Source organism: Leuresthes tenuis, unplaced genomic scaffold (assembly GCF_036924035.1).
Source record: "Leuresthes tenuis unplaced genomic scaffold, fLeuTen1.0.hap1 SCAF_22, whole genome shotgun sequence".
Taxonomy (NCBI): Eukaryota; Metazoa; Chordata; class Actinopteri; order Atheriniformes; family Atherinopsidae; genus Leuresthes; species Leuresthes tenuis.
The window spans coordinates 28,990,260-29,018,200 of NW_027325376.1; the positions used below are offsets into that span (position 1 = coordinate 28,990,260).

The 27,941-nt window shown below is 41.6% G+C and overlaps 1 protein-coding gene across 1 annotated transcript; it reads right to left on the reverse strand.

Moving 5' to 3' along the window:
• Positions 1 to 27,516, reverse strand: LOC140281654 (AP-1 complex subunit sigma-1A). Its single transcript, XM_072376156.1, has 5 exons — positions 27,339 to 27,516; positions 22,362 to 22,540; positions 10,515 to 10,623; positions 10,284 to 10,421; positions 1 to 911 (listed from the first exon to the last, which is right to left on the reverse strand). The coding sequence occupies exons 1-5, from the start codon at positions 27,339 to 27,341 to the stop codon at positions 864 to 866; spliced, it is 477 nt and encodes a 158-aa protein (XP_072232257.1). The 5' UTR covers positions 27,342 to 27,516; the 3' UTR covers positions 1 to 863.
• Positions 27,517 to 27,941: the final 425 nt, after the last annotated feature.

Genomic DNA, 27,941 nt, shown 5'->3' on the forward strand with positions numbered 1-27,941 from the left:
TGCTGTGGAATGTGCTTCTTTATTAACTGCATGTCAACACATTAGACTTTTCCATATCATCAGTTCATCTACAGTTTATAATATGAATCGTGCAGATGTCAAATCATCACTCGTCTTTGGTGTATTTTTCACAAGGAGCTTTATCATCTTCGTTTTAGGTTAGATGGCCCAATCACAGAGAGTGGAAGGAATTCCACGCAGCACAGTCTTCAGTTATCAGACGGAGCTGAACGTTTAGCTCTGGATCAAGTGGAGGCAGAGAACCAGGGAAGACTGCTTTCAGTCCCGAGTCAATTACCAGAATGGTCACTGCAGAGATCTGGAAGCAACATGTCTCAACATGGCTTTAACTTTAATGCACTTTGGCAGCAACAGGTGCAAAAAGCTGTTACAGCCACCTTATGATTTGGGTCAGAAATGAGAATGAAGGTGAATATTTAAGTTACTAGCCAAGCTGCCTGCAGCGAAATCTGCTTCAAGCTTCCCTGATATGCCGACTGTGGCTCATGTTCGCTCTGACCTGGTCTCATTCCACATTCAGTTCTGACTGACTTTCATGCCACATTCAACCAGCACTTTGTATCAATACCATACCACCCCTGTGACAATGTCAACATACAGTTTCACCTGCAGCCACACAGAAGTTTAATCATAGCCCATTACCATTACCCCATATTTAGATCACACACACACACACACACACACACACACACACACACACACACACACAAAGAAAGAGCCTATCAAAGCAAGGATCCACTGACTGAGTCTCTTCTATAACAGACTTATAGAGAGTCAAAAATGGCAGTCCGAGCATGTCCACTCCAAACTGTCCTGTAGCCTCTCACAACCTCAGCTGAGGACTATGCCAAGCCCATCTCCTCCAGGACACTTCTGGGTGACTCGTCCTCCTGCAAAGAGAGACAAAGACGCAGTGAAATAAACAAACACTATTCACAAGAAAAAAAAACTTTTAAAAAGGGAGGAGTTAATAAATCTCAGATAAATGATCTTACATCACCTGATGGGATACTGTTAACCAGAACAGTCAAGGTGAAAATATACAGGGTCCAGTCTGACCACTGACACGTGAGAGCTCGCTCCAAACTAAGAACAGTATCCAACACAATGAAAAATGTTTACTAGAAGCAAGTGAGGATTCACACAGCTGAACAACAACCGCAGGCAGCTGTACCCGGGCCCGCTGTGGACTCTGATGACCTGCTGCTGTATGTTGCACAGAGAAAGTAGAAGAACCTAGAGGGGTGTGGCTACACCACATTCTATGAAGACAAGAGGAGCATCTACCAGAGCCATCACTGCATGAGTCTACATCTGTTTAATCTGATTGGCAGATAGTTTTTTTTTTTTTAACAACAGGAAGAGGAAGGTAAGAGGAAAACTCTTGAAGGCAGGGTGTGTTTGTATGTTAAACCACACTGCTGCTGTGTAGCACAACTATGGTGTTTATTCATTTGAGAGCAGACACCGCCTCTGCCAACAGTACCATCTTTGAGGTGGTGCAGAAACTCTAATCCATGTCATCTGATGCACTCAACTTTACACTAGGTGATTTTAACCATGTTCCCTCCTAATATACATTTGAAAACTACTTCTACCAGTCTGTCACCTGGGTGACCAGATGGGAAAAGACACTGGACCTGTGTTATGGATCAGTGTGGGGTGCTTGGAAATCACTTCTTCTTCTGGGTTCTTATGATGTGCATCTATTCCCCACAATTAGAGCCAGTTTGAAAGAGAAACTAACCTGAGACAAGGGATGTACACGTGGCATGTCACTGTCTGCAGGAATGTTTTAACTACATTCACTGGGACATTTTCACACAGTGATGTGGAAATGACCTTGGGCCTCAAGTACAAAGGGTGCGTATGCACAAAAAAGTGGTGTATGCTCTTTTTCACGTCAACAATCATATTTATCAAGAGCGAAATGACCGTAGAAATGTGCGGTGGCTCACACCAACTTCAGGGCTGGCGTACGCACTTTTCTACAGCTGTTGATTCTTTGGCAACACTTAGAGGTGATGTTGGGAAACTGTTATAACAAATAAATGTGAACACAATTAGTCCTCAAACTGAGTGATGTGCACATCTGGGACACATTAACAATTGACACTGATGAACAATTAACACAACCATATGTCTGCAATTACACGAGTGGATATAAAAGCATGCGCAAAGTGTTGCAGTGCATACCATTAAAAACAATGGCTGATTTAGCGGTACTGGAAGACATTGCAAATGGTGCAACTGGAAGAGAGCGAGTGTACAGAGACAGAGAGGATTTATTGGCCAGTTGACCCTGAGCTGAGCCATACCAGTCAAATGGGATGGAATTATCTGCATCTCAGCCAGGTATATCAAATTCCCATACAATGTAGTTAAACAGGCCAACATTAAAGCGTAATTTGAAGCGAGAGTCGGTTTTCCTAACGTTATCGGAGCTATCAACTGCACACGCAGTGCTTTAAAAGCGCCATCACATGATGATATCATGTGATATCACATATTTGTATATCAACTGGAAACATTTCCATTCGATCAATGTACAGATCATATGTGATACGTAAATGGAACTAACCAACATTGTGGCGAGGTGGCCTACATTCTGAGTAACAGAATTGTTGGGAACAGACTACAAGCTGGCACTGCGCGATGGGTGGCATCATTGATAGAAGAGAATAAGAATAATCTCAGGTTTCTTTTCAGCACTGTAACCAGGCTGACAAAGAGTCCGAGCTCTGTTGAGCCATGTATTCCTTTAACTCTCAGCAGTGATGATTTCATGAGATTCTTTATCAATAAAATTGTTTATATCAGATAGATGGAATCTTTCCCACTATTATGTATCATCAAGTAGAGCAGCTTTAGAAGTATCTTTAGAACCTGATTTATATTTAGACGGCTTCTGCCCAGTTGATCTTTCTGAGCTAACAACAGCAATAGTCTCTTCTAAACCATCAACTTGTATTTTAGACCCAATCCCAACCAGACTGTTCAAGGAGGTTTTTAATTGACACATCCATATTGGATTTGATCATGTTTATGTGAATGCATTTCGCAGACGCTTTTATCCTAAGCAACTTACAATGGTAGGCAGTCAGGGTAAGGGGTCTTGCCTGAGGACCCCTACTGGAAGTAGTACATTTCATGCAGGGGATTTGAACCCTTGTCACCCACATGAAAGGTGGCAACCTACTCTTGATTTAGAAGTCCCTTTTTGTCAAAAGTTCTTGAAACTTTGTGATCATTTCCATAGAAATAATCTGTTTGAAGAGTTTCAGTCAGGATTCAGAGTGCATCATAGCACAGAAACAGCACTGGTGAAAGTTACCAATGATCTCCTCTTAGCCTCTGATAGCGGACTTGTGTCTGTACTTGACTTGTTCGATCTCAGAGCTGCATTTGATACAATCGATCACAGCATTCTGTTACAGAGACTTGAACATGTTATTGGGATTAAAGAAACTGCATTAGACTGGTTTAAGTCATATTCATCTGATAGATTCCAGTTTGTTCTTGAAAATGAAGAATCTTCCACATTGGAGTAAGTCATGGAGTTCCTCAGGGTTCTGTGCTTGGACCAATTCTTTTCACTTTGTACATGCTTCCATTAGGTAACATTATTAGACAGCATGGCATACATTTCCATTGTTATGCTGATGATACTCAGCTTTACTCATCTATGAAACCAACTGGTTGGTCAGCATGTCTTAAAGACAAAGACCTGGATGACTCAGAACTGTCTGCTTCTAAATTCAGACAAAACTGAAGTCATTATCTTTGGACCTGAGCGCTTCAGGGAGAAATTTCCTAGTTATATAGTTACTCTAGATGGTATTTCCTTGGCTCCTAGTTCTACAGTGAGGAACCTTGGAGTTATTTTTGAGCAGAATTTATCATTTGATGCACATATAAAACTGGTTTCTAGGACTGCCTTCTTTCACCTTCGTAATATTGTTAAAATCAGGAACATCCTGTCTCAGGGTGATGCAGAGAAACTAGTTCATGCATTTGTTACTTCAAGATTGGACTTCAAGTTTTAGCTTCTCTTCAATGGCTCCCTGTTAAATTCAGAATAGAATTTAAGATTATTCTCCTCACATATAAAGCTCTTAATGACCGAGCTCCATCATATCTTAAAGATCTCATTGTAAGATATTTTCCTAACAGAGCACTTCGCTCCCAAACTGCAGGTTTACTTGTTGTTCCCAGAGTTTCTAAAAGTAGAATGGGAGGCAGAGCCTTCAGTTATCAGGCCCCTCTCTTGTGAAATAAGCTGCCAATAAATGTCCTGGAAGCAGACACCCTTTTCCACTTTTAAGATTAGGCTTAAAACTTTCCTTTTTGATAAAGCTTATAGTTAGGGATGGCTCAGGTGATCCTGAAACATCCCATAGTTAAGCTGCTATAGGCTTAGACTGCTGGGGGACCTCATCTGTCACACCTTTCCTTACTTCGCTCTCTTTTTCCCCCGTTTAATTTCTCAAATGATTTTATGTACATGTGACATTATTGTGGTTATTAACTTGTGTTTCCCTGTTCCAACAGGTATCCGTTGAATGGTGTTGTGGTGTTTTTCCCACCATTGGACTGAAGACAAGTTTCAGTGCAATCTGTTGGTTTCCTTAGCTAGGATATTATTTATTTATTTTTTTTTAATTGGCTCTGTATGAATTAATTGGATTATGATTACAATTAATTGAATTCCAATTGGCTTGAATTGGACTATTCATTGCCATGCTGTCTAATAATGTTACCTAATGGAAGCATGTACAAAGAAAGAAGAATTGGTCCAAGCACAGAACCCTGAGGAACAAACTGGAATCTATCAGATAAATATGACTTAAACCAGCCTAATGCAGTTCCTTTCGTCCCAATAACATGTTCAAGTTTCTGTAACAGAATGCTGTGATCGATCGTTTCAAATGCAGCACTGCACCTTTCCTCACTTTGCTCTCTTTTTCCTCCGTTTAATTTCTCAAATGATATTATGTACATGTGACATTATTGTGGTTATTAACTTGTGTTTCCCTGTTCCAACAGGTATCCTTTGAATGGTGTTATGGTGTTTTTCCCCCCTCTTTTCTGTCTTCTCAAACCCCAGCTGGTCGAGGCGGATGGCCACCCTTCCTGGTTCTGGTTCTGCCAGAGGTTTCTTCCTGTTAAAAGGGAGTCGTTCCTTTCCACAGTCGCCACAGGCACGCTCAGGACGGGAGATTGGACTGAAGACAAGTTTCAGTGCAATCTGTTGGTTTCCTTAGCTAGGATATTAATTTTTTAATTGGCTCTATATGAATTAATTGGATTATTTTGAAATTAATTAATTGGATTTCATTGGATTATGATTACAATGATTACAATGTTGTAATTTGGCGCTATATAAATAAAAAGAAACTGAATTGAATTGGAATAAGCTCCCTGCCGAGATGCGTCTTATTTCTGACCTGGGCCTCTTTAAATCTAGGCTAAAAACCTACTTATTTAGGATGGCTTTTAATACCCAATAGTATGATGACACTTTTATCTTATCTTATTCCATTTTGTTGTATTTTATTGCTTTTAGTGTTCTTTTGTTGTTTTTTACTTATTCTTTTATTTATTTATTTATTTATCATCTGTTGTAAAGCATTTTGGTACAAGGAAATGGATTGTTGTAAAGGGCTGTATAAATAAAGTACATTTACATGTGCATGTGCTGCAAGAGTGATAAATGTTGCCAAATGGATCAGTTTTCTCAGTCAGGCTTCAGAAGTGGACATTTCCCATTGCACACTGCTGTTTGCATCAACATGGCGTCTTCCCGGTCTTTCCACCTGTGTTTAATTGGGGGGCCTGTCAGCGGGCTTTCTTACCTGGATACTTGTATTCTTGTTTATTTATGAAATGGCTCCAGTTGCAGCCAAAGCACTGTTATGGTTTAGAGGACACATCGAGACAAGAACAGTCCAAAAATCTGGATGTTCAGCCTCCTTTCTCTGCCTACATGGAGGAGGCTCGCTGGCTGTGGCAAATGCGTCTCAGCTTGTGATTTTATCGCTACCTGGTATAGGTTTGTAGTGTGTAAACATGGGATATAATGTGTTTCGGGCACCAAAAACATTACAATCAAAAAACAAAAACAGGATCACTGAAAACTACATCTGTCCCATCTGAGTCTCAGTAAATGTTTAGATAAATGATCATCACAGACATATTCTGGCAGCAGCAGGATTAATATGAAGAGACCCTTTAGAAGAAATGCATGACCCCTAAGGGCTAAACTGAAGCTAACATCTCACCGGCTATCACTTCCCAGCATTTTCCTTGCTAAAGTACGGTCTCTGGCGAACAAAATGGATGAGCTACGACTGTGGATCACCACGCACAAATGGATTATGGACTGCAACATCATGATTCTAACGGAAACGTGTGTTATAATTGGCTTTGCTCTTAGACATTATAAATTCATATTCAGTATTTTACTAAATAACCTATGTTCCTAGCTTGTACTTTTCCACTCTGCTCATACTGCACAATAGATGACCTTAAATGGTCCAAGACCTTAGAATGACATAAACAACTGGGTCAGACAAAACATCTCTATTAGGGCAGGGTCTGGTACATTAGACGCCTAAAACAGCACTCACACACACACACACATTGTTTATCACATCCAAAGAACACAACAAGGACAGCAGCTTGCCTGATCATGCCACTAAAAACTGGCCAATTATACTCTGACAAGTGTGAGTACAACCTCTGTGAGATAAAGCTGAATATAAATATGACATGTTTACGGATATCGGGGCTCGGCCTGACGGATTTCCTGCGGGAGTTCTGGCACTCCGAGTCCAGCGCTGCAATATACTTTACTTATGACCACTAATAAATACTTTATCTAATAAACGATTTCTCCAGCTTGTTCTTGGGCTTACAATGAAAAAAAATCGGGCTAACACGTGGCTTAACAACAGCGTTCCCGATAGCGCCATAGGAACTAGCTGGTCACTACATGCTCTGGGCGGACAGAACAGCTGATGACTCCGGTAAGACCAGAGGTGGGGGTCTGTGTATCTATGTAAACAAAGTTTGGTGCACGGATACTGCCATCATTGGAAGTCATTGCTCACCTGACCTAGAATATCTCATGGTTAAGTGCAGACTGTTCTATCTGCCCAGGGAGCTTACATCTACTATTGTGACTGCAGCCTACATCCCAACTGATGCTAACGCTAAACTGGCCATGGAAGAACTGCATGCTGCCATTAGCAAACAACAGACATCACATCCGGAGGCAGCCTTTATTGTTGCAGGTGACTTCAACCACTCCAACCTGAAGACTGTCCTCCCTAAATTTCAACATGTCTCCTGCCCCACAAGAGGAGCCAAGACTTTGGACCATGTTTACACCAACATGGCTGATGCTTACAAAGCAGTCCCCCTCCCCCACCTTGGACGGTCTAACCACCTCTCTTTGTTTTTAATCCCCAAGTACTCACCACTCATCAAACGTGTGAAAGCCACAGTGAGGACAGTCAAAGTGTGGCCAGAGGGAGCAGACCCTGAACTACAGCAGCGATTCGAACACACAGACTGGAGTGTGTTTGCTACCCAGGCCACACTGGACTCCCACACGGACAATGACTCTTACGCCTCCTCCGTGCTGGACTTCATCAACACCAGCATCAACAGTGTCACTACACACAAACGGATCACTACATTCCAGAACCAGAAGCCGTGGATGAACAGAGAAGTCCGCCTACTGCTGAAGGCACGAGACACCGCTTTCAGATCTGGTGATGCTCAGGCCTACTCTTCATCCAGGGCTGACCTGAAGAGGGAGGCCAAGCACAGCCACAAGCTAAGGATTGAGGAGCACTTTAAGAACAACTCCGACCCCTGACGCATGTGGCAGGGCATCCAGGCCTTAACTGACTACAAACCCACCAACACCACACCAACATCCAATGACGCCTCCTTCCTGAATGAGCTTAACAGCTTTTATGCTCGCTTTGAGAGGGACAACCAGAACCCAACCACCAAGGCTGTGCTCACGACAGGACACCAACCCCTCACACTCTCCCCCACCGGCGTGTCTGCTGCACTGAGCAGGACCAATGCACGTAAGGCTTCTGGCCCTGATGGCATCCCTGGACACGTGCTCAGGACCTGTGCTGGGCAGCTAGCTGAGGTCTTGACTAACATTTTCAACCTGTCGGTGGCCCAAGCAGCTGTTCCCACATGCTTCAAAACCACCTCCATTGTGCCAGTGCCAAAACATTCCAAAGTTGAGAGCCTCAACGACTTCCGCCCTGTTGCGTTCACCCCCACCATCATGAAGTGCTTCGAGAGGCTGGTCCTGGCTCACCTCAAAACCTGCCTACCACCCACACTGGACCCCTTCCAATTTGCCTACCGCCAGAATAGGAGCACGGAGGATGCCATCTCCACAGCACTACACTCTGCTCTTGCTCACCTGGACAATAACAACACCTATGTGAGAATGCTGTTCATAGACTTTAGCTCAGCATTCAACACCATCAGCCCCTCCAAACTGATTACCAAACTCAGTGACCTGAGTATCAATGCTTCCCTCTGCAACTGGGTACTGGACTTTCTAACCAACAGACCCCAGTCTGTTAGGCTGGAGAACCACACCTCCTCTACACTCATCCTGAACACCGGCGTCCCACAGGGCTGTGTGCTGAGTCCTCTCCTCTACTCCCTCTTCACCTACGACTGCACGCCTGTACATGGTTCTAATACCATTATCAAGTTTGCGGACGACACAACGGTGGTTGGCCTCACCAGCAACAACAATGAGACGGCATACAGAGAAGAGGTTCAGCATCTGGAGTGGTGCGCCGCCAACAACCTGGCTCTCAACACCAAGAAGTCCAAAGAGCTCATTGTGGACTTCAGGAAGAAGAGTGGCACACCCACCCCCATCCTTATCGATGGGACGGAGGTTGAGCGTGTCACCAGCTTCAAGTTCCTGGGGGTCCACATCTCCGAGGATCTCTCTTGGTCTCTCAACACCTCAACCCTGGTCAAGAATGCACACCAGCGCCTCTTCTTCCTGAGGAGGCTGAAGAAGGCCCAATCTTTCTCCTCAGATCCTGGTGAACTTCTATCACTGCACCATCGAGAACATCCTCACCAACTGTATCTCAGTATGGTATGGCAGCTGCTCTGTTGCAGAAGGGAAGTCACTCCAGAGGGTGGTGAAAACCGCCCAACGCATCACAGGTTCCCCACTTCCCCACTCCCCTCCATTGAGACTGTCCAGAGCAAGAGGTGCCTGCAGAGGGCGCACAGTATCGTCAAGGATAGCTCTCATCCCAGCCACAGACTGTTTGACCTCCCCTCCGGGAGACGCTACAGGGTGCTCCTTTGCCGGACTAGCAGGTTCAGGAAAAGCTTCCTCCCTGCAGCGGTCACCCTGCTAAACTCTCAACCTCAGGCTCTCAACCCCTGTACTTTGTGCAATGACAATAAAGTTATCGAATCTAATCTAATTTAAGCAAAGGCCAACAAAGAGTGGCTACCACTCAGGTTTACTGATGAATCCAAGACCAAAACTTAGAATTACCTCATTAGGAAGCCCAACTCTTAGTTTGTCACACCCAAAGAGGACAACACAAAAATTCCCTCATCTTTAACCTTCACTGCATGCATCTGAATTCTCAGGGTTTTGCAGTTATGTGTTATTTAAGTGAACAACTGAATAACTGCAGTTAATAAATATGCTCATATACTCGTTAGTCATGATTTATGTTATGAATGCTCTGCAGTGTTCCCACATGGGCTGGGTTCTACAGAGCTCATCAGTCAGGAGGGCTCAATAGCCAGAACAGTGGTGAAAGAACAGTGGTTTGATAAATGGACTGTACAATAATGGACTGTATTGTATAGCGCTTTTCTAGTCCAGCTGACCACTCAAAGCACTTCTAACACTACATGCCACATTCACACACACTCATACAGCACGTCTTAAGTCTATACATCTATACATAACTATGTGCTTTCTATTCACATTCGCATTTCACATTCAGGCAACGTGGGGTTCACTGTCCTGCCCAAGGACGCTTACATGTAGACATGGAGCCCGGGGAAGCCAGAGTCGAACCACCGACCTTCCGACTGATGGTTACCTTCCAACTGCTCTTCCTCCTGAGCTACAGCCGCTCCATTGATACTATTGGCCAAAGCCACAGCTAACAAGTTTTTTAGACCTGGCTCCTTTTCGGTGGTGGATTACATTGTTAAACCTGTGTTACCTCCTGCAGCAGGTCAGCTTGTTCAATGGCTTTGAGGACGCTCTTCTTGGATGTGTCCTGGATCTCTCCTCCCATCAGGAACTCATCTAAAATGAAGTACGCCTTTTCAAAGTTAAAGATGATGTCCAGCTCACACACCTGCACAAAACACAACTCATCAGTGCTTTCCATGACAAAGTCTGTAACCTTTACTTTAATCAGTCAAAGATAGAACAGAGTTCCGTCACTTACACTGCCAAAGTATTTATCCAGGAGTTCGACGAAACGGTGGATGACTTCCAGCGTGATCAGCTCATTGTCCTGCTCTTCAATAGCACAACAGAAATATAAGCTGGCATACCTGCATCAATATGAACACAAAAACAGATTAGAACATGTGACATCATAAAGTTAGAACTATTAAGCTTGCTACTAAGTCCTAACCTCAAAGATGTAATGGTTTAGGAAGCTGGTGAAAACACAACTTACACAAAATGAAGAAACAGGAGAGACACATATTTAGCAGACGCTTTTACCCAAAGCGACTTACAAATGAAGATATAACAGCTATACAAAAAGCTAACGATAAACTACATAGAAGAAACCCAACAGTCCGACTCTGTCAGAGGTGACAGAGTAGAGATAGGGTGCCGGCATAGAAGGAAGAGCAGAAAGATAAAGTGCAGAGATAGAGGGGGTAGGGAAGTACGAGGTAAGTGCTAGGATAGGAGGTGCTCTCTGAAGAGCAGGGTTTTCAAGAGCTTCTTGAAGATAGACAGGGACGCCCCTGTTCTGGTAGCGCTCGGTAGGTCATTCCACCATCGTGGGACGACACATGAACAGAGTTTGGATCGTCTTAGGCGTGGTGTAGGCACTGCTAGACGACAATCCTGCTATGAACGGAGGGACCGAGTTGTGACATAAGCCTTTGCAAGAGCATTCAAGTAGATGGGAGCCGTTCCATTAAGCACTTTGTAGGCTAACATCAGTGACTTTAATTTGATGCGGGCGGCTAAGGGCAGCCAGTGGAGTTCAATGAACAGAGGGGTGACGTGTTCTCTTTTAGGCTGATCGAAGACCAGACGCGCCGCCGCTTTCTGGACCATCTGCAAAGGTTTCATAGTACAGGCTGGGAGACCAGTTAGGAGAGCATTGCAGTAGTCAAGGTGGGAGATGACCATGGCCTGCACCAGGATCTGGGGAGCATGTTGGGTTAGGTATGGTCTTTAGTAATGCAAAGCGGCACGAACGAACAACCGAGGTAACGTGATCTTTGAAGGTTAGTTGGTTATCAATCATGACACCCAAGTTTCTAGCAACCTTTGATGGAGCAAGAGATAGGGATTCAGTTTGGATGCAGATGCTGTGGTGTATGGTTAGTTTGGCTGGGAAGACAAGCAGTTCAGTTTTTGGGAGGTTAAGTTGGAGGTGATGGGCTTTCATCCATATTGATATGTCAGAGAGACAGTCTGAGATTCGTGCATAGGATTAGGTCTTTTTGTTTGTGATGAACACTTTTGGATGAAGGATTAATGCTCAGACATCTTCCAGTGTGTATGTCTACCAAAAAAAAGAAAGATTTAAAGTCCAAGACCAAGTCTTCAGAACATCATCACAGCCAGCAGACTCAGAGGGGAGGGAGTCAGAAGTGGTGTGTGTGCACAGAGAGGCTGGGGTCTTTGTAAACATGCTGGGTGGGGACCAGCGTTTCTGCTAAAAAAAATTTTTTTTTTAAATTTTAAAAAATGGCCACCGGTCCGGCAGATTTTCAATTTACTGGACAAATGTTTGAAAATCCAGTCAAATATTATCTGAATTTATTGAGCTTAAAATGATAATTGATAGTCAGCTAATAAAATAATTATATCAAAGCATGTCAATTAATAATCCTTTTTATTGAAAAGTATAGGCTGTATCAAATTAAATGACCACGTCAATTCTAAAATAAATATAGCACAAGCCTGCGCTCACAGCCTCCATAAAGAACATAAAGAAACTGAAGACCTATTCTCAGATACAACAATCTGCAAACATAAAACACATCTGGACTGGCTCATTTCATGATAACGCGGCGTGCTGGCAACTTGTATAATAATAATAATAAAAAGTCTGCTGCTTTGCAATAAAAACTACAAACAAACTGAATAAAAATCTCTTGACACAGTCTCTTTTTTTCTTTTACTTTTCACGCATTTTCGCGTGTGAAAATTAGAAAATACCGGAGTTCGGCAGATTTCACCGGTCAAAGTCCGGTAATTACTGCACAACGGAAACCCAGGTGGGGACATCTACCTGCATCGGCTTCATATGCACTCTCACCCCTTCCTTAAACTCTCAGCTCATTTCTCCACAGCAGTGTGGAGCAGCAGCTTACTCATACAGTCTTTCTCTCTAAATATGAAATATCTACACTCAGTGCTCAGACTATGTTTACAAGGAATGTGTACAATGAGACCACGCGATTACATTCACGTTGCTCGATGGACATCAGTTTCATATTCAAAATGCACCTTATGTATTCTCAATTTAGAATGAAGAGAAAAAAACTGTGAGAACATAAAAAGATCTGTTAAAAATGCCCTTTGCAGCAACACAGTCTGTGGCAATGAACTCAGTGGTTTTACTGCTCACCACCCATCACACAGTCTGATCTAAACTGGAAATTATGGTGCATTCCATTTTTCCTTGTATGAATGTGAAGCTTAGCTTCTCCATCACTCAGAAAGGCTGACAATTGGTATCCTGATGTTTTTTCTGCAGTGGTGTTAGAATTGCGTTTTCCACTATTCTCTCCTGTTGTTCACAGTCACAACATTAGCATTTCTGTGCTGTGGGGAGAGTCATTCAAAGTCAAAGTCAGATTTATTTGTATAGCACATTTCATGTACAAAACAATTCAAAGTGCTTTAAAAGAAAAGCATTGCAGCGGGGAGCAGAAAAACGATTAAAAATATGTAAAAGAATATAAATAGAAAGAAATAAAATAATTAAAATGAATAAAAACAAGCAACAGTGTCGATAAGATAAAAGATATCGTGCAGATTTCATGCATAGACAAATGAGAAAAGAAATGTTTTTAACCTGGATTTAAAAAATGTCTACATTTGGTGACAGTTTAATCTCCTCTGACAGTTAGTTCCACTTGTTTGCAGCTTAACAGCTAAATGCTGCTTCTCCATGTTTAGTCTGGACTCTGGACTGGACCAGCTGACCTGAGTCCTTGGATCTAAGAGCTCTGCTGGGTTTATATTCTCTGAACATATCACAGATGTATTTTGGGCCTAAACCGTTCTGGGATTTGTAAACCATCAGTAGGCTTTTAAAATCTATTCTGAGACTGACTGGAAGCCAGTGTAAAGATTTTAAAACTGGTGTGATGTGTTCAGATCTCTTAGTCCTGGTTAAAACTCAAGCAGCAGCGTTCTGGATGAGCTGCAGATGTTTAATGCTCTTTTGGGGAAGTCCAGTTAAAAGACCATTACAGTAATGGAGTCTACTGGAGATAAATGCATGGATGAGTTTCTCCTGGTCTTTTTGGGAGAGAAAACCTTTAATTCTGTTGATGTTTCTGAGTTGGTAAAAAGCTCCCTTGGTGACAGCTATGATGTGGCTGCAGAAAGTCAGATCTGAGTCTATCAACACTCCAAGGTTACGAACTTGGTCAGTGATTGTAAGGGCCCGAGTCTCAAGGTATTTACCAATGCTGACCCTCTTCTCTTTGCTACCAAACACAACAATCTCAGCTTTGTCTTTATTTAATTGTAGAAAATTCTCTCTCATCCAGGAGTTTATTTCCTCCAGACACTGACACAGTACATCTGCTGGGCTGCAGTCATCTGGTGACAGAGACACATAAAGTTGTGTATCGTCTGCATAACTGTGATAAAAACTTTGTTAAAGTTCTGTAATATCTGACCACAAAGTTTTTCACAGAAAGTTTTTCTCTCATATACAATCAACTGAATTTGAGTGATGTGTTGATGTAAATAATTTAATCATTCCTAATTCCACTCTATTCCAGTCTCGACATGGTCTTTGTCCAATCATACCTCATTTGAAGTGACTTATAAAAAGAGTACCGTATTTTCCGCACTATAAGGCTCACCTGATTATAAGGCGTACGTATTACGTAATGTTCTCTGATTGGTTTATCGCTGCCAGCACACATAGTGTATGTGTTACGTCCCTGTGTCAGCGGGAAATGGTCCGACGGTCAAGGACAACATCATTGGTCGTTTTTACACTTAGAAACTGCACATTGGTCTGCATCACCCATCTCAGACTGAAGAACAGGCATTCACTGGGACATGGGCAAAAGCATTAATGATGACACGATTCAATCGCTAAGTACGAGCTCGATACAATCTTCGCCCCATTCAGAGTGAATGGCTGGGATCCGCCTGACCCTGGATTCACACCGAACGCAAAGCGAGAAACAGAAGTGGCCAGAGCGAAGAGGCGCGGCAAAAGTGAACGTGGCGGTGAGCGGCGCGAAGCGAGAGCGGTGAGTGATGCGGAGGGGGCTTAATGCCCCGATGAATGCTCGGTGCCCCCCGCGGTAAATTCAAAATGGCGGTATCAGTGACAGATTTTGGAATCCAGTGCACACACAAGGCGCACCGGATTATATGGCGCACGGCCTGATTTTTGTGGAAATTTAATGCTTTTAGGTGCGCCTTATGAGGCGGAAAATACTGTAGGTTGGTTCTTTGGTTCCTCAAAACTTTTAATTTCTTTCTTATTTGACTGCTTTCAGTACATCCCAGAGCCTTTTCCCACGTTTTCAATCCTGTATCTACTACATCAAACAAAAAGTAAAGGATAAGCCTAGCCTAGCCTACCCGAGCCTAGCCAAGGACTGGTAACTCCTCTAAGGACAATTCTTAGTTTATCACCACCTACAATAATGTCATCTATTGTACTTATTTCAATTTCTTTCTATCTACCAAAATAGTAGACCGTTTTTATCTGTGCAGCCTGACTAGGGCTAAGTCTCCTCTAATTTTGGGTAGTCGCAACATGCTGTATATGATCTTTGGTTTCTTTCTTTGCCAAATGTACCTTGAAATAAATGTATCCAATTCTGTGAATATTTTATCAGTTATTTCCACCAGGGGAGGTGTGGAAAAGATACCACAGCCGATGTAGTATCGTAAATTCCAAACTCCAGATTGCACCTGAATATAAGCCGCACCATCTAATTTTTAAAAGAAAATCCATTTTGTACTTGTATAGGCCGCACCAGATTATATCCACATTGTAATATGACATATTTACACAGAAAGATGTTAAACGTGAGGATTTTTAAACTTTTAATAAAATGCGTATGGTAACATAAACGAATACATCCTGCAAATGCTTTTTTTCCTTGAACAGCGCCTGTAACACCGAATGGTTTTAACTTAAATACTTATCGGTAACGCACAAATACGTGGCGTAAATGCTTTTTTTCCCTGAACAGCGCCTGTAACACCGAATGGTTTTAACTTAAATACTTATCGGTAATGCAAAAATACGTGGCGTAAATGCTTTTTTTCCCTGACAGTGCCTCTAACACAGCTGGTAAAAAAAAAAAAAAAAAATTTAAAAAAAGGAAAAATCATTGACCGCCTTCTTCATTTTCCTCCTGCGTACTAAAACCATCAAAATCATCTTCTTCAGTGTTCGAATTGAACAGCCTCAGAACTTCTCACAATCTCATCTCAGATTGATCGCCTTTAATTTAAAACACAAGCTCAGATCCTCTGCACCTATCAGACAGAGACATGGCCGGGCACCCAGACCTAAGGCAAGGAAGAAGCCACCTTGGGGGGCCCACCACACTGAGAGGGCTCCTGGCCCACGACCACAGGGAGCGCCACAGAGACGGTCCTGACCCGGGCAGACAAGAGGCTCCATATCAAGGTGTAGAGTCCTCCAGCCACCCAGGCCAGAGCAGTCCACAGGACAGCACCCCCGTCAGTGGACCAAAAGCAGCTCCCAGTGTAGTAGGCCCCCCATGAAAAAACACTGGAGCTAAAAACTGAAAGACTAAAACAGTTAAATTAGATAAAAGGGTGTAAAATGAACAAAATAGATAAAAAGCTTTTCAGCTCATATAGTTAAATTATCTGAATAAAACATGGAGTTAAAACGTCTAACAAAAACATGGAGTTAAAACATAACTGGATGATTCTCACGAAACTGTCCTAACCTTTGCAAAAACAAATTTAGGTCAATTTTGCTATTTTTTTCTCTTATTAGTATTAAGCAGAGTCTCAATTTACTGGCTCAATTAAAATTAGTGATCGATACACGTTCTTTAATACATTTTCGGAATGTTTTATTGAGTCGTTGACCAAATAAATTCATTACCGTAACACATTTTCAATTGATGATAACTGAATATGTATGAAAGGTAGACCTTTTATTTTTTCCATGCATGTTCTGTTAATAGTTCAGAATAGTCACATAGTGTAAACATTCAGAAATGTTTTTATTGATACAATAATTTTAGTTATTATGTTCATTACCGTAACAAAATTGCATTTTTTTACACTCAATCTTTCCTGTAGTGTAAATTTCACAAGTAATTAAAAAATATCAATTCAGTAATCTGAAAAGACTTGACAAATAGTTTCTGTACAAAAATAAAATTTGAAGGTATCACTCATTCCCATCCAAACATTTACATATACAGCAAGTGTTACAGTAATGAAAAGCTGTTACGGTAATGAAAAGTTTTGTTACGGTAATGACCTCAAACGGCATTCATACATAGAAGCCATGTTTTTAGTATTCACAAAGTAGGCTATATGGTCCAATCTTTTTCACTGTTTATCATGCAAGGCTACATTAGAATTACTGAATGATTAGGTTGTCTTAGGTAATGAGAAATTAAGCTCGACTTTACAATAAAACAATGAATCAAGAGCAATTCATAAGGTTTAGTGTAACCACAATCAATACGAATAAGAATCAATACAATACAATAATCAAATACAATAATCAAACAATTAATAACTTTTCAACCCTCCTTTATACAGGTTTTGTCCAAATCTCTAACCCTAACCCTTATACAACATTATAGAATACCGCTGGTCTTGACACAAGTATATTTCTAATATGGTAACACTTTACCGGGGGCTCACACCAAAAGCGTCGTGATCGGCTGTGGTCGCCCGCCGCTTCTGCTTCTTCTTCTTCTTCTGCCAGAAGCGGTCAGAGAAGCCGGAAGCGGCCAAAGGGGCGTGGCTTATATGTATAGCAACTAGCAGATAATAAGCCATCCATACATTGGTTCCCTCTTTCACCATAGATCGTACTCTGGGCAGCGTTTTTAGTGTTTCTTTGTGTTTGCGCTCTGCCGTTTTCCGCTTTTTTTCCACCTTCGGAATACAGATCGGTCACAATTGGCTGTCGTCGTGTCGCTGCTCATTTGCATAAAGTTGAGCCTTTCTCAACTTTTGAAGCTCACGAAGCTCACAACGTGCCTCTCACAACGCCGGCCGCTCATCGACGCCAGCTTACATTGAAAATGAATGGCAGCTGGCCGCTCACGCCGCTTTTGGTGTGAGCCCCCGGTTACAATAAGGGTCCCTTGTGTTTCTTAAGTGATACACAATAATTGCTAATATTTAGTATTAGTAATTGCTAATAGGAGTTCGCCCAACCGGTCTACATGTGTTTTGTGGACTTGGAGAAGGCGTTCGACCATGTCCCTCAGGGAGTCCTGTGGGGGGTGCTCCGGGAATATGGAGTGCCGGACCCCTTGATAGGGGCCGATGGGCCTCTGTATGACCAGTGTCAGAGTTTGGTCCACATTGCCGGCAGTAAGTCGGATATGTTTCCGGTGAGGGTTGGACTCCGTCAGGGCTGCCCTTTGTCACCGATTCTGTTCCTAACTTTTATGGACAGAATTTCTAGGCGCAGCCAGGGTGTTGAGGATGTCCGATTTGGCGACCTCAGAATCAGGTCTCTGCTTTTTGCGGATGATGTGGTTCTGTTAGCGTCGTCGGGCCGTGACCTTCAGCTCTCACTGGAGCGCTTCGCAGCCGAGTGTGAAGCGGCTGGGATGAGAATCAGCACCTCCAAATCCGAGACTATGGTTCTCAACCGGAAAAGGGTGGAATGCCCTCTCCGGGTCGGGAATGAGATCCTTCCCCAAGTGGAGGAGTTCAAGTATCTCGGGGTCTTGTTCACAGTGAGGGACGAATGGAACGTGAGATTGACGGGCGGATCGGTGCGGCGTCTGCAGTGATGCGAGCTCTGCACCGACCCGTCGTTGTGAAGAGGGAGCTGAGCCAGAAGGCGAAGCTCTCTATTTACTGGTCAATCTACGTCCCCATCCTCACCTATGGTCACGAGTTCTGGGTAGTGACCGAAAGAACGAGATCGCAAATACAAGCGGCCGAAATGGGTTTCCTCCGCAGGGTGTCTGGGCTCTCCCTTAGAGATAGGGTGAGAAGCTCAGTCATCCGGGAGGGGCTCGGAGTAGAACCGCTGCTCCTCCGCATTGAGAGGAGTCAGATGAGGTGGCTCGGGCATCTGGTTAGGATGCCCCCGGGACGCCTCCCTGGTGAGGTGTTCCGGGCACTTCCGGGAAGACCCAGGACACGTTGGAGAGACTAGGTCTTTCGGCTGCCCTGGGAACGCCTCGGGGTGTCCCTGGAAGAGCTGGAGGAAGTGGCCGGGGACAGAGACCAGAGACGTCTGGGTTTCTCCGTTAAAGCTGCAGCCCCCGCGACCCGATCCCCGGATAAGCGGTAGATGATGGATGGATGGAATTGCTAATATATCTGTAAACAGTTAATTAATGCTTCATAATGTACTAACTAATGTTAATTAAGGGACCCTGTAATTTTTTATGAATTTTTAAAGGAAAAAAATTTTTATTAGCTAAAATGGCTACAGCTAGCTAGGTAGTTAGTAGATATGAGAAGGAATGCTGCTACAGTACAGTATAACCCCTAGATAACGAACCACACAATTTGTAGCCCTGATTATACATACATAATTAATTACCATACCACTTCATTTCATTACCGTAACAGCCTTGCATATGTTACGGTAATGAATGCAGAGCGTTACGGTAATGAATGGCAGTTCCATGTTGATAGCATTAATTAGCATAGCTAGCATGACTGGGCAGAAATATTTTCACTAACAGTTTGGCTCTATATAAGTTACTTTTCCACAGAATATAAAATAATTATCTACAAAACTATTTTAAATATACCCTGTTACGGTAATGAACAGTAGTAGTGTGCCAAAGGGTGTATATAATTACAATTTTTAAAATATCTACTGGAAGAACTTGAAAGATGATCTTACCTAGTAGCCATTTTGAAACTTCTCTTCCACACAAGGCATCATGGGATAAAAAAAACCTATTTATTGGAACACAGGGATTTTAATGATGCCAAATATCATTGTTACGGAAATTAATTGTTCATGCTCCGGACACATGTATTTTGCCCAGAAAATAATTATTCACAAATACTTGGCCCAAAATGATAACACTGCTAGTTAAAGGGTATAACCCCAACCATTTTTTCTATTTATATGTATATTAAATTATGGGGATGTATTGTGATAATTTTGGGTTTAAGATCAAAAATAAAAGCCTGGACACGTTACGGTAATGAATTTTAAGGTTGAAATGTTGTCATAAAATATAGAGTAATCCATCAAATGCAATGACAACAGTAGTCCTACAATTAGTACATACCATAGTTTTATATATAATACAAAAGTTTGATTGTTTTAGTCGTTTAGGCTATCAAATCCTTACAGACACGTCAAAATGCAATTTCGTGAGAATCACCCAACTACAACATGGAGTTAAAACATAACTAAAACATGGAGTTACAACATAACTACAACATGGAGTTAAAACATAACTAAAACATGGAGTTAAAACATAACTACAACATGGAGTTAAAACATAACTACAACATGGAGTTAAAACATAACTAAAACATGGAGTTAAAACATAACTAAAACATGAAGTTGAAACATATTAAAAAATTATAGAACAAAAATTAAATGATAAAATGTTTGATTAAAAGGAATAAAGAAAATCAATAAAATCAAATAAAAGCCTGATTAAAAAGGTGAGTCTTGAGCGTCTTTTTAAATGCATCAACAGTCTCTGTGGCCCTGAGGTTCTCCGGCAGGCTGTTCTACAGTCGGGGGCCATAATAACTAACAAACACGTGTTGTGGTTAAAAGGTCAGTGCCGGAAGGCCTCAGAGTCCGTGAGGGTTGATATGGTAAAAGTAAGTCAGATAAATAAGAAGGCCCAAGACCGTTAAGATCTAAAAACGAATAAAAGAACCTTGAAATTGATCCTGAAGCGTACGGGGAGCCAATGGAGCGATTTTAAAACTGGTGTAATGTGCTCCCGCCCTCTGGTCCTCGTCAGCACTCATGCGGCTGAATTCTGCAGTAGCTGAAGATTAAAGATACTCTTTTTTTGGAAAACCAGAGAGCAGGGCATTACAGGAATCTAAACGACAAGAGATAAAAGCATGCATCAGTACCTCCGTGCTGGCCTGAGAGAGAAACCGGCGGACTCTGGCTACATTCTTAAGATGGTAAAAACTATCTTTGTTATGTTTTTGATATGTGGAATAAAACTAAGCTCAGAGTCAAAAAATCACACCCAAATTTTTTTTTAGTTTTTGATGGTTTAAGATTTTGTAATTTTGTTAAAAGTTTCTCTCTCTGGCCTTCAGGACCAATGACTAAAACCTCAGTTTTGTCCTGGTTGAGCTGTAGGAAGTTCGCTGCCATCCATGACTTGATATCTAAAATGCAGTTAAAAAGGGCATCAAGTGGCCCTGTGTCATCAGGAGACATGGAAATGTACAGTTGTGTATCGTCAGCACAACTATGAAAGCTGATGCCGTGCCTCCTGACAACATCCCCGAGAGGAAGCATGTAAAGGTTAAAAAGAATTGGACCTAAAATTGTAATTAACTGGAAACGAAAACATCCAAAAAATTAAAACACATGCGACAAAATCATCAACCATAAATCAAAGAGACTACAAAATAGGTTTTTCTTTTGTAAAAAAAAAAAAAAATTTTTTGTTCCGTTTTTCAAAGAAATCAGTCAATTAAATTTCAGTTGCTCAAAATAAATCAGTTAAATCTTTCAGAAAAATATTTTTAGATATTTGATTTGAGTTAAAAAGAAATGTTTGGGCTCTAACTGATTTTCCAGTTACGCACTTTGTGGGAGATGAGAGGATGACGAAGGGTGATGAAAAGTAATCCCAGAGGTTTGACGGATGCCAGTCGACAAAACAAACACGGACTAACTTCGTCTCTAAGTCGCCGCACACTGAGCCATGCTCCGGTTCCTGATGCACTTTTTCTTTTTCTCTCTCTCCAACTGACTTCCACCATAAAAAAAAATGCTTCTCCCGCCAGCTCTTTCAAGCATAAGAGCATCAATTTCCAGTTCCGGCAAGCGTCAATATAATTCCGCAATTTTCGGGTTATCACAAGAGTGAGCCAGTGCTAGCACAGCCAGGACAACAATGCAACCACTTTCTTCCTCTAAAGTGCAAGGCTGGACATTCAGACACTGAAGCTTTTCCAGCTTTTGCAGGAGTGGCAAGACATCAGAATGATAAGAATGCATCTTAAAGATAGTGGAAATCAACAAATATTGGTTATTATCAGGAAAGTTAAACTGCACTCTTGTGTGAGCATCCATTTGACCATAATGACCAGAATATCGAGTACACTCCTTATTTAGGGGTAGCTGGTTAAACTTGTACTGGTGGGCAGAGTGAGCAGCACCGAGGACAAGGACATGGACATGAATGTGTATGAGAGAGGATCATTCTGTCACTTCTAATGGGATTGGGTGTGATGTCAATAAAAACGCTACGTACTCTAATGCAATATAAAATACTGCATTAGATCCAGGATGTCTGCACAAACTTGACTGCTGCTGGTATACTTTTAATCATTTGGAACTGTACAGTTACAGCATGTTGCAAAATCACTAAGGACCTCACTAAAGTGTTCACGGATACCTCTGCAAGACCTTTCTTGAAGCACACTGGCAATAAGTCATGTGTTTTAGACAGTTTTGAATGTTTACCTTTTATAAACAATCTTGAGGTCCCTCCATTCGAGAAAACTGCACATCTTTGGTTTGCGAGCGAGTACAATCTGCATCAGCTCCCTGACCATCTTCTTCTTGTCACGTTCAGCTGTAGCTGTGTACCACTTCTGCAGTCGCAGCTTCCCCTGCCGGCTGAACAGCAGCATGAAGCGCATCTAAAACAGAGACGGTTCAAGAAAAAAAAGAAAACATAAATGACAGATTTGGATATGCAGGATAATCCAAGTGGATGTAAAAATTGAGAAAATGTGATGATCACTAATTTGTTCAACATAGGAATTAGAGGGTTCCACATGTAAATACAGCTAAATAAAGCACAGCTGTTGTCTATGGTCATTTTAGCTGACTATATTTTGAAAATAAATACATATGAACCAGTGACTGCAGACCAATGCTTAGTCTTGTTTGTCAGTCACATTTGAGACTTGTTAGTATGGATTAACAGAAAAATGTGTGCATTTGAGTACAGAGAGGAAAAGAAGCCTACAGAAGTTAAGGGCTGAACTTGTATTTTCTATAATCAATGAGGCATGGCCCAGTTTCAGGGTATATCGATCCTGTTTGTGGTGATAATGGACAGGATCTTGTGGAGGACGGTTTGGAAGCATCGGGTGGCAGATCTCTTTTGAAGATGATGTGGTTCTGTTAGCCTCTTCAAGTCATGACGTTCTGGAGCAGTGGAGCCCCACCGGAGAACTTTGCAGCCAAGTGTGAAGCAACTAGGCCTGTAGCGATACACTAATCTCACAATACGATATGATACGATACACGGCAATTAGCCAACGATTTGATACGATTCGATTAGATACGATTTAATACACATCATTTTTATGAAATATTTTAAAGGGACAGTGTGATTTGACATGAATCGTTGGTCCGTTTGTCTGGACTGGTGGTCCGTCCTTTGAATCGGAAGGACAACACCGCCAGACAAACGGAAACAAATAAACATGTCACAAACATGTTTCAGTGTACGCAGACTCATGTTTATGTAGTGAATATTACATCATCAACCTGTTTGTTTTACTTGCTAAATACCATATACATTAATCCAAATTCTCAAATCACAAACCATCTTTTTCATTTTTGAGAAGGAGCTCAAACAACACATTACAACAATCCTACATTCTATAAACAGAAAAGCCATCAAAACCACTGAGATACACTTTATATAACATTTCTATGAGCTAGTTTATCACTGTTTTGTATAATGTGTCCCCCCGGCATTGTAATGTATTATGTTAATGTTCTGTGTTTTCGCTAATTTTAACGTCTGACTTTTCAATAAAGTTTGCTAAAATAAATAAATAAATAAAAAAGTCGTTACTCGCGCGTGAACAATCTATACTTTATTGGAAAAAAAAATATCGATATATATTGCGGTATCGATAAAATAACTCAGCCTATGCTGACCCTCTTTCTCTTTGCTGCCAAACAGAATGATCTCAGTTTTGTCTTCATTTATGTTTATGTATATGTTTATGTCTTTAGCAGACGCTTTTATCCAAAGCGACTTACAAATGAACAATTACATTTAATTGTAGAAAATTCTCTCTCATCCAGGAGTTTATTTCCTCCAGACACTGACACAGTACGTCTGCTGGGCTGCAGTCGTCTGGTGACAGAGACACATGAAGTTGTGTATCGTCTGCATAACTGTGATAAAAACTGTGTTAAAGTTCTGTAATATCTGACCCAAAGGTAACATATACAAGTAAAACAGAAGAGGTCCAAGAATTGACCCCTGGGGGATTCCAAAAGTCATGGCCACTCGTTCAGATTCATAGTATAGTACTGCCAATTGTATCAAAATAACTCCGGCCTTCCAAGTAGGACCTGACCCAGTAAAGGACCGCTCCAGAAAGTCCAGCCCAGTTTTTCCAGCCTGTGCAACAGGATTCTGTGATCTACAGTATCAAACGCAGCTTGATGGCAGCTGTCTTTAGTGACTTGGGAAAATGCCTGATGCCAGTTAACTATTTGTAGGAAATCACTTTCTACTGAGGTAAAAACACTTTTTAAAAAGTCCGATGGTATAAAGTCCAGATCAAGTGCAAGTTGTTGATTTCAGATGCTGAACTGTTCCCTCTAAGATTTTTAAATCAACGATATCAAATTGTGACATAACGTCAGAGTTATTTCTAGGTTTTAGACACAGATTAGTTTTCTTGTTGGTCTGTGTGGTGTGAATGTTTTGTCTAATTGTTTTGATTTTTTTGGCTAAAAAAAGTTGGCTAATTCGTTGCATTTCTCAGTAGAGAGGAGGTCTGGGTGTGACTGTTTAGGAGGATTTGTGAGTTTTTCAATCATAGCAAACAAAGTTGGAGAATTGTTGGCATTCTTATTAATCAGTTCAGATAAATGCAGCTCTCTGGCATTGCACAGCTCATTGTTAGAACTACGCAGGCTTTGTTTGTACAGCTCATAGTGAATCTGAAGCTTTGTTTTCCTCCACTATTTCTCTAAACAGATAAGAACCTTGTTAAAACTTAGATGGGGTGCTTCAGTCTTTTTTCTTTTTGACACTTGTCATTTTATATGGTACACATATTTTAAATAGTTGATTTATATTGGAAACCTTTATGCAACACCTTGTTTATGCTGCCATCTTGACTGGGAATCCAGAATCATCATCCAGGTAGAAGAGATGATGGATGGATGGATGGATGGAGTACTTTAAATAGTTTAGTATGACTAAAGTAACTGTTCAAAGCAACAACCCAAGGGTTGCAGAGAAACTAGTTGATGAGTTTTGATTTTGGACCAATGAAAACATATTGTGAAATATATTCATCCAGATGTCAAACTCAAGAACTCTGCGCTTGGACTTCTTCTTTTTACTTTATACATGCTTCCATTAGGTAACATTATCAGACAGCATGGCATACATTTCCATTGTTATGCTGATGATACTCAGCTGTACTTATCTATAAAACCAGATGAAACCAATAGGTTGGTCAGACTACAAGCCTGTCTTAAAGACATAAAGACCTGGATGACTCAGAACTGTCTGCTTTTAAATTCAGACAAAAACTGAAGTTGTTCTCTTTGGACCTGAGCGCTTCAGGGAGAAATTGTCTAGTTATATAGTTACTCTAGTCTAGATGGTATTTCCTTGGCTTCTAGTTCTACAGTGAGGAACCTTGGAGTTATTTTTGACCAGAATTTATCATTTGACGCAAATATAAAACTGGTTTCTAGGACTGCCTTCTTTCACCTTTGTAATATTGTTAAAATCAGGAACATCCTGTCTCAGGGTGATGCAGAGAAACTACTTCATGCATTTGTTACTTCAAGATTGGACTACTGTAATTCCTTATTATTGGGCTGTCCCACATATTCTCTGAAAAGCCTCCAGCTGATCCAAAATGCTGCATCCAGAGTTCTGATGAGAAATAACAGGAGAGATCATGTTTCTCCAGCTTTAGCTTCTCTTCATTGGCTCCCTGTTAAATTCCGAATAGAATTTAAGATTCTTCTCCTCACATATAAAGCTCTTAATGACCTAGCTCCATCATATCTTAAAGATCTCATTGTAAGATATTTTCCTAACAGAGCAGTTCGCTCCCAAACTGCAGGTTTACTTGTTGTTCCCAGAGTTTCTAAAAGTAGAATGGGAGGTAGAGCCTTCAGTTATCAGGCCCCTCTCTTGTGGAATATAAGCTGCCAGTAAATGTCCGGGAAGCAGACACCCTTTCCACTTTTAAGATTAGGCTTAAAACTTTCCTTTCTGATAAAGCTTATAGTCAGGGATGGCTCAGGTAATCCTGAAACATCCCATAGTTAAGCTGCTATAGGCTTAGACTGCTGGGGGACCTCATCTGTCACACCTTTCCTCACTTTTCTCTCTTTTTCCCCCTGTTTAATTTCTCAAATGATTTTATGTACATGTGACATTATTGTGGTCATTAACTTGTGTTTCCCTGTTCCAACAGGTATCCTTTGAATGGCGTTATGGTGTTTTTCCCCCCTCTTTTCCCTCTTTTCTGTCTTCTCAAACCCCAGCTGGTCGAGGCTGATGGGCACCCTTCCTGAGTCTGGTTCTGCCAGAGGTTTCTTCCTGGTTCTGGTTCTGCCAGAGGTTTCTTCCTGTTAAAAGGGAGTCGTTCCTTTCCACAGTCGCCACAGGCACGCTCAGGATGGGAGATTGGACTGAAGACAAGTTTCGGTGCAATCTGTTGGGTTAGGGTTACAGCCAGGGAATTGTATTTATTTATTCTGTATTTATGAATTGGACTTATTTTGAATTTAATTAATTGGATTATGATTACAATGAATTGGACTCCAATTGGAAAATATTATTGATGTGCCTTAAGATGACAAATGTTGTAATTTAGCACTTGATAAATAAAACTACATTGAATTGAATTGGACAGTCTATTATACCACAGCAGTGCAGATATGAGCCTGGGCTTTGTTACATGCTCTGAGTCTGTCTGAAAACAATCATACAAGCAGCTAACTCCTTCACACTTCAACATTTCCCTAAATGTGAGAAAGAACATCTTCGCTCGAGTGGATCGAAATGTTTCACCATCTGCCAGAGGCTCACCACAGCACCAGAAAGTACCGGACAAACGTTTCACAAGTGGCTCAAGAACAAGAACCTGACTCACAAGTTACAAAAAAATAAATCCTGGCAATATAATTCTCATGTGCAGGTCAAAATCCTTCGCGGGCACGCGGACTCAAACCTGGACCACCGAGGAAACTCGGCACGTCATCAAATCTCAAAGCAACCCGTCACCTGTGCTCAGGTGCTGGACACGTTTAACAACAGTGTACTCCATGCAGGACAGACATCCCAGTTGGACACCCTTCTGCTGTTCTAAGGCCTGCTCGCTGACTGAATCCAGGTGAACGTAGCGCAGGTGGGCACTTCCTGGAATCCTACACCTTGCTAGCATTAGCATAACTCAGTTCCTGCCTCTTCCAATCAAAGGACACACTCACCATACTGTAGGATTTGACAATGTTTCCGTAACGTCACACACGAACTCTGCACTGCCCAGAACGACGTGACACCGTAGCTAATGCTTAAAATCCATAATGATGTCTCATAGCATACTATGGTGTGGAACTATAGTCCTGCCGTGGTACATCCACTGCTGAGCAGTTCCTCTTCTGCAGAGCATGCGCACTTGAAATTTCTTCTTCTCTGAGTTTCCGCTGCTCGTTAATTTCACAGTGACGCTGCAAGTGTAGTTGCTTCGTCGTTCTGTTTCAGTGTATATGCTTTTCCTTCTACTTGTTTGTGCTCAGAAAGTACAGTTGAGTTAACATGAAGAATGTGTTGATGATTTATAGAATACAGTCTCCTTTGAATTTCTGATCATGCTTGTCGAGTATGCTCACTGATAGTTATAAAAGGAGTGATGTGGTCAAAGATGCAGCATTGTCCTTTTCAGACTTTTCTACTCACCTAAACGTAACTACTGCTCCTAGCTTTAAAACAGTTTCTGCCTTAAATTGGCTTTATTTCATTCAAGATTATAAATATATTAGTAACTAGTTTATTTGTGCATATATTTTCCAAACAAGTTCTTCCCACCAGTT

Bases quoted from the DNA above. Each gene is read 5' to 3' on its own strand.
- LOC140281654 (XM_072376156.1), bottom strand. The intron at 10,422-10,514 runs GTAAGTGACGGA...TGTTTTGTGCAG, and splicing joins TGGATAAATACTTTGGCAGT to GTGTGTGAGCTGGACATCAT. The intron at 912-10,283 runs GTAACACAGGTT...CTCTCTTTGCAG, and splicing joins AAGCTGACCTGCTGCAGGAG to GAGGACGAGTCACCCAGAAG.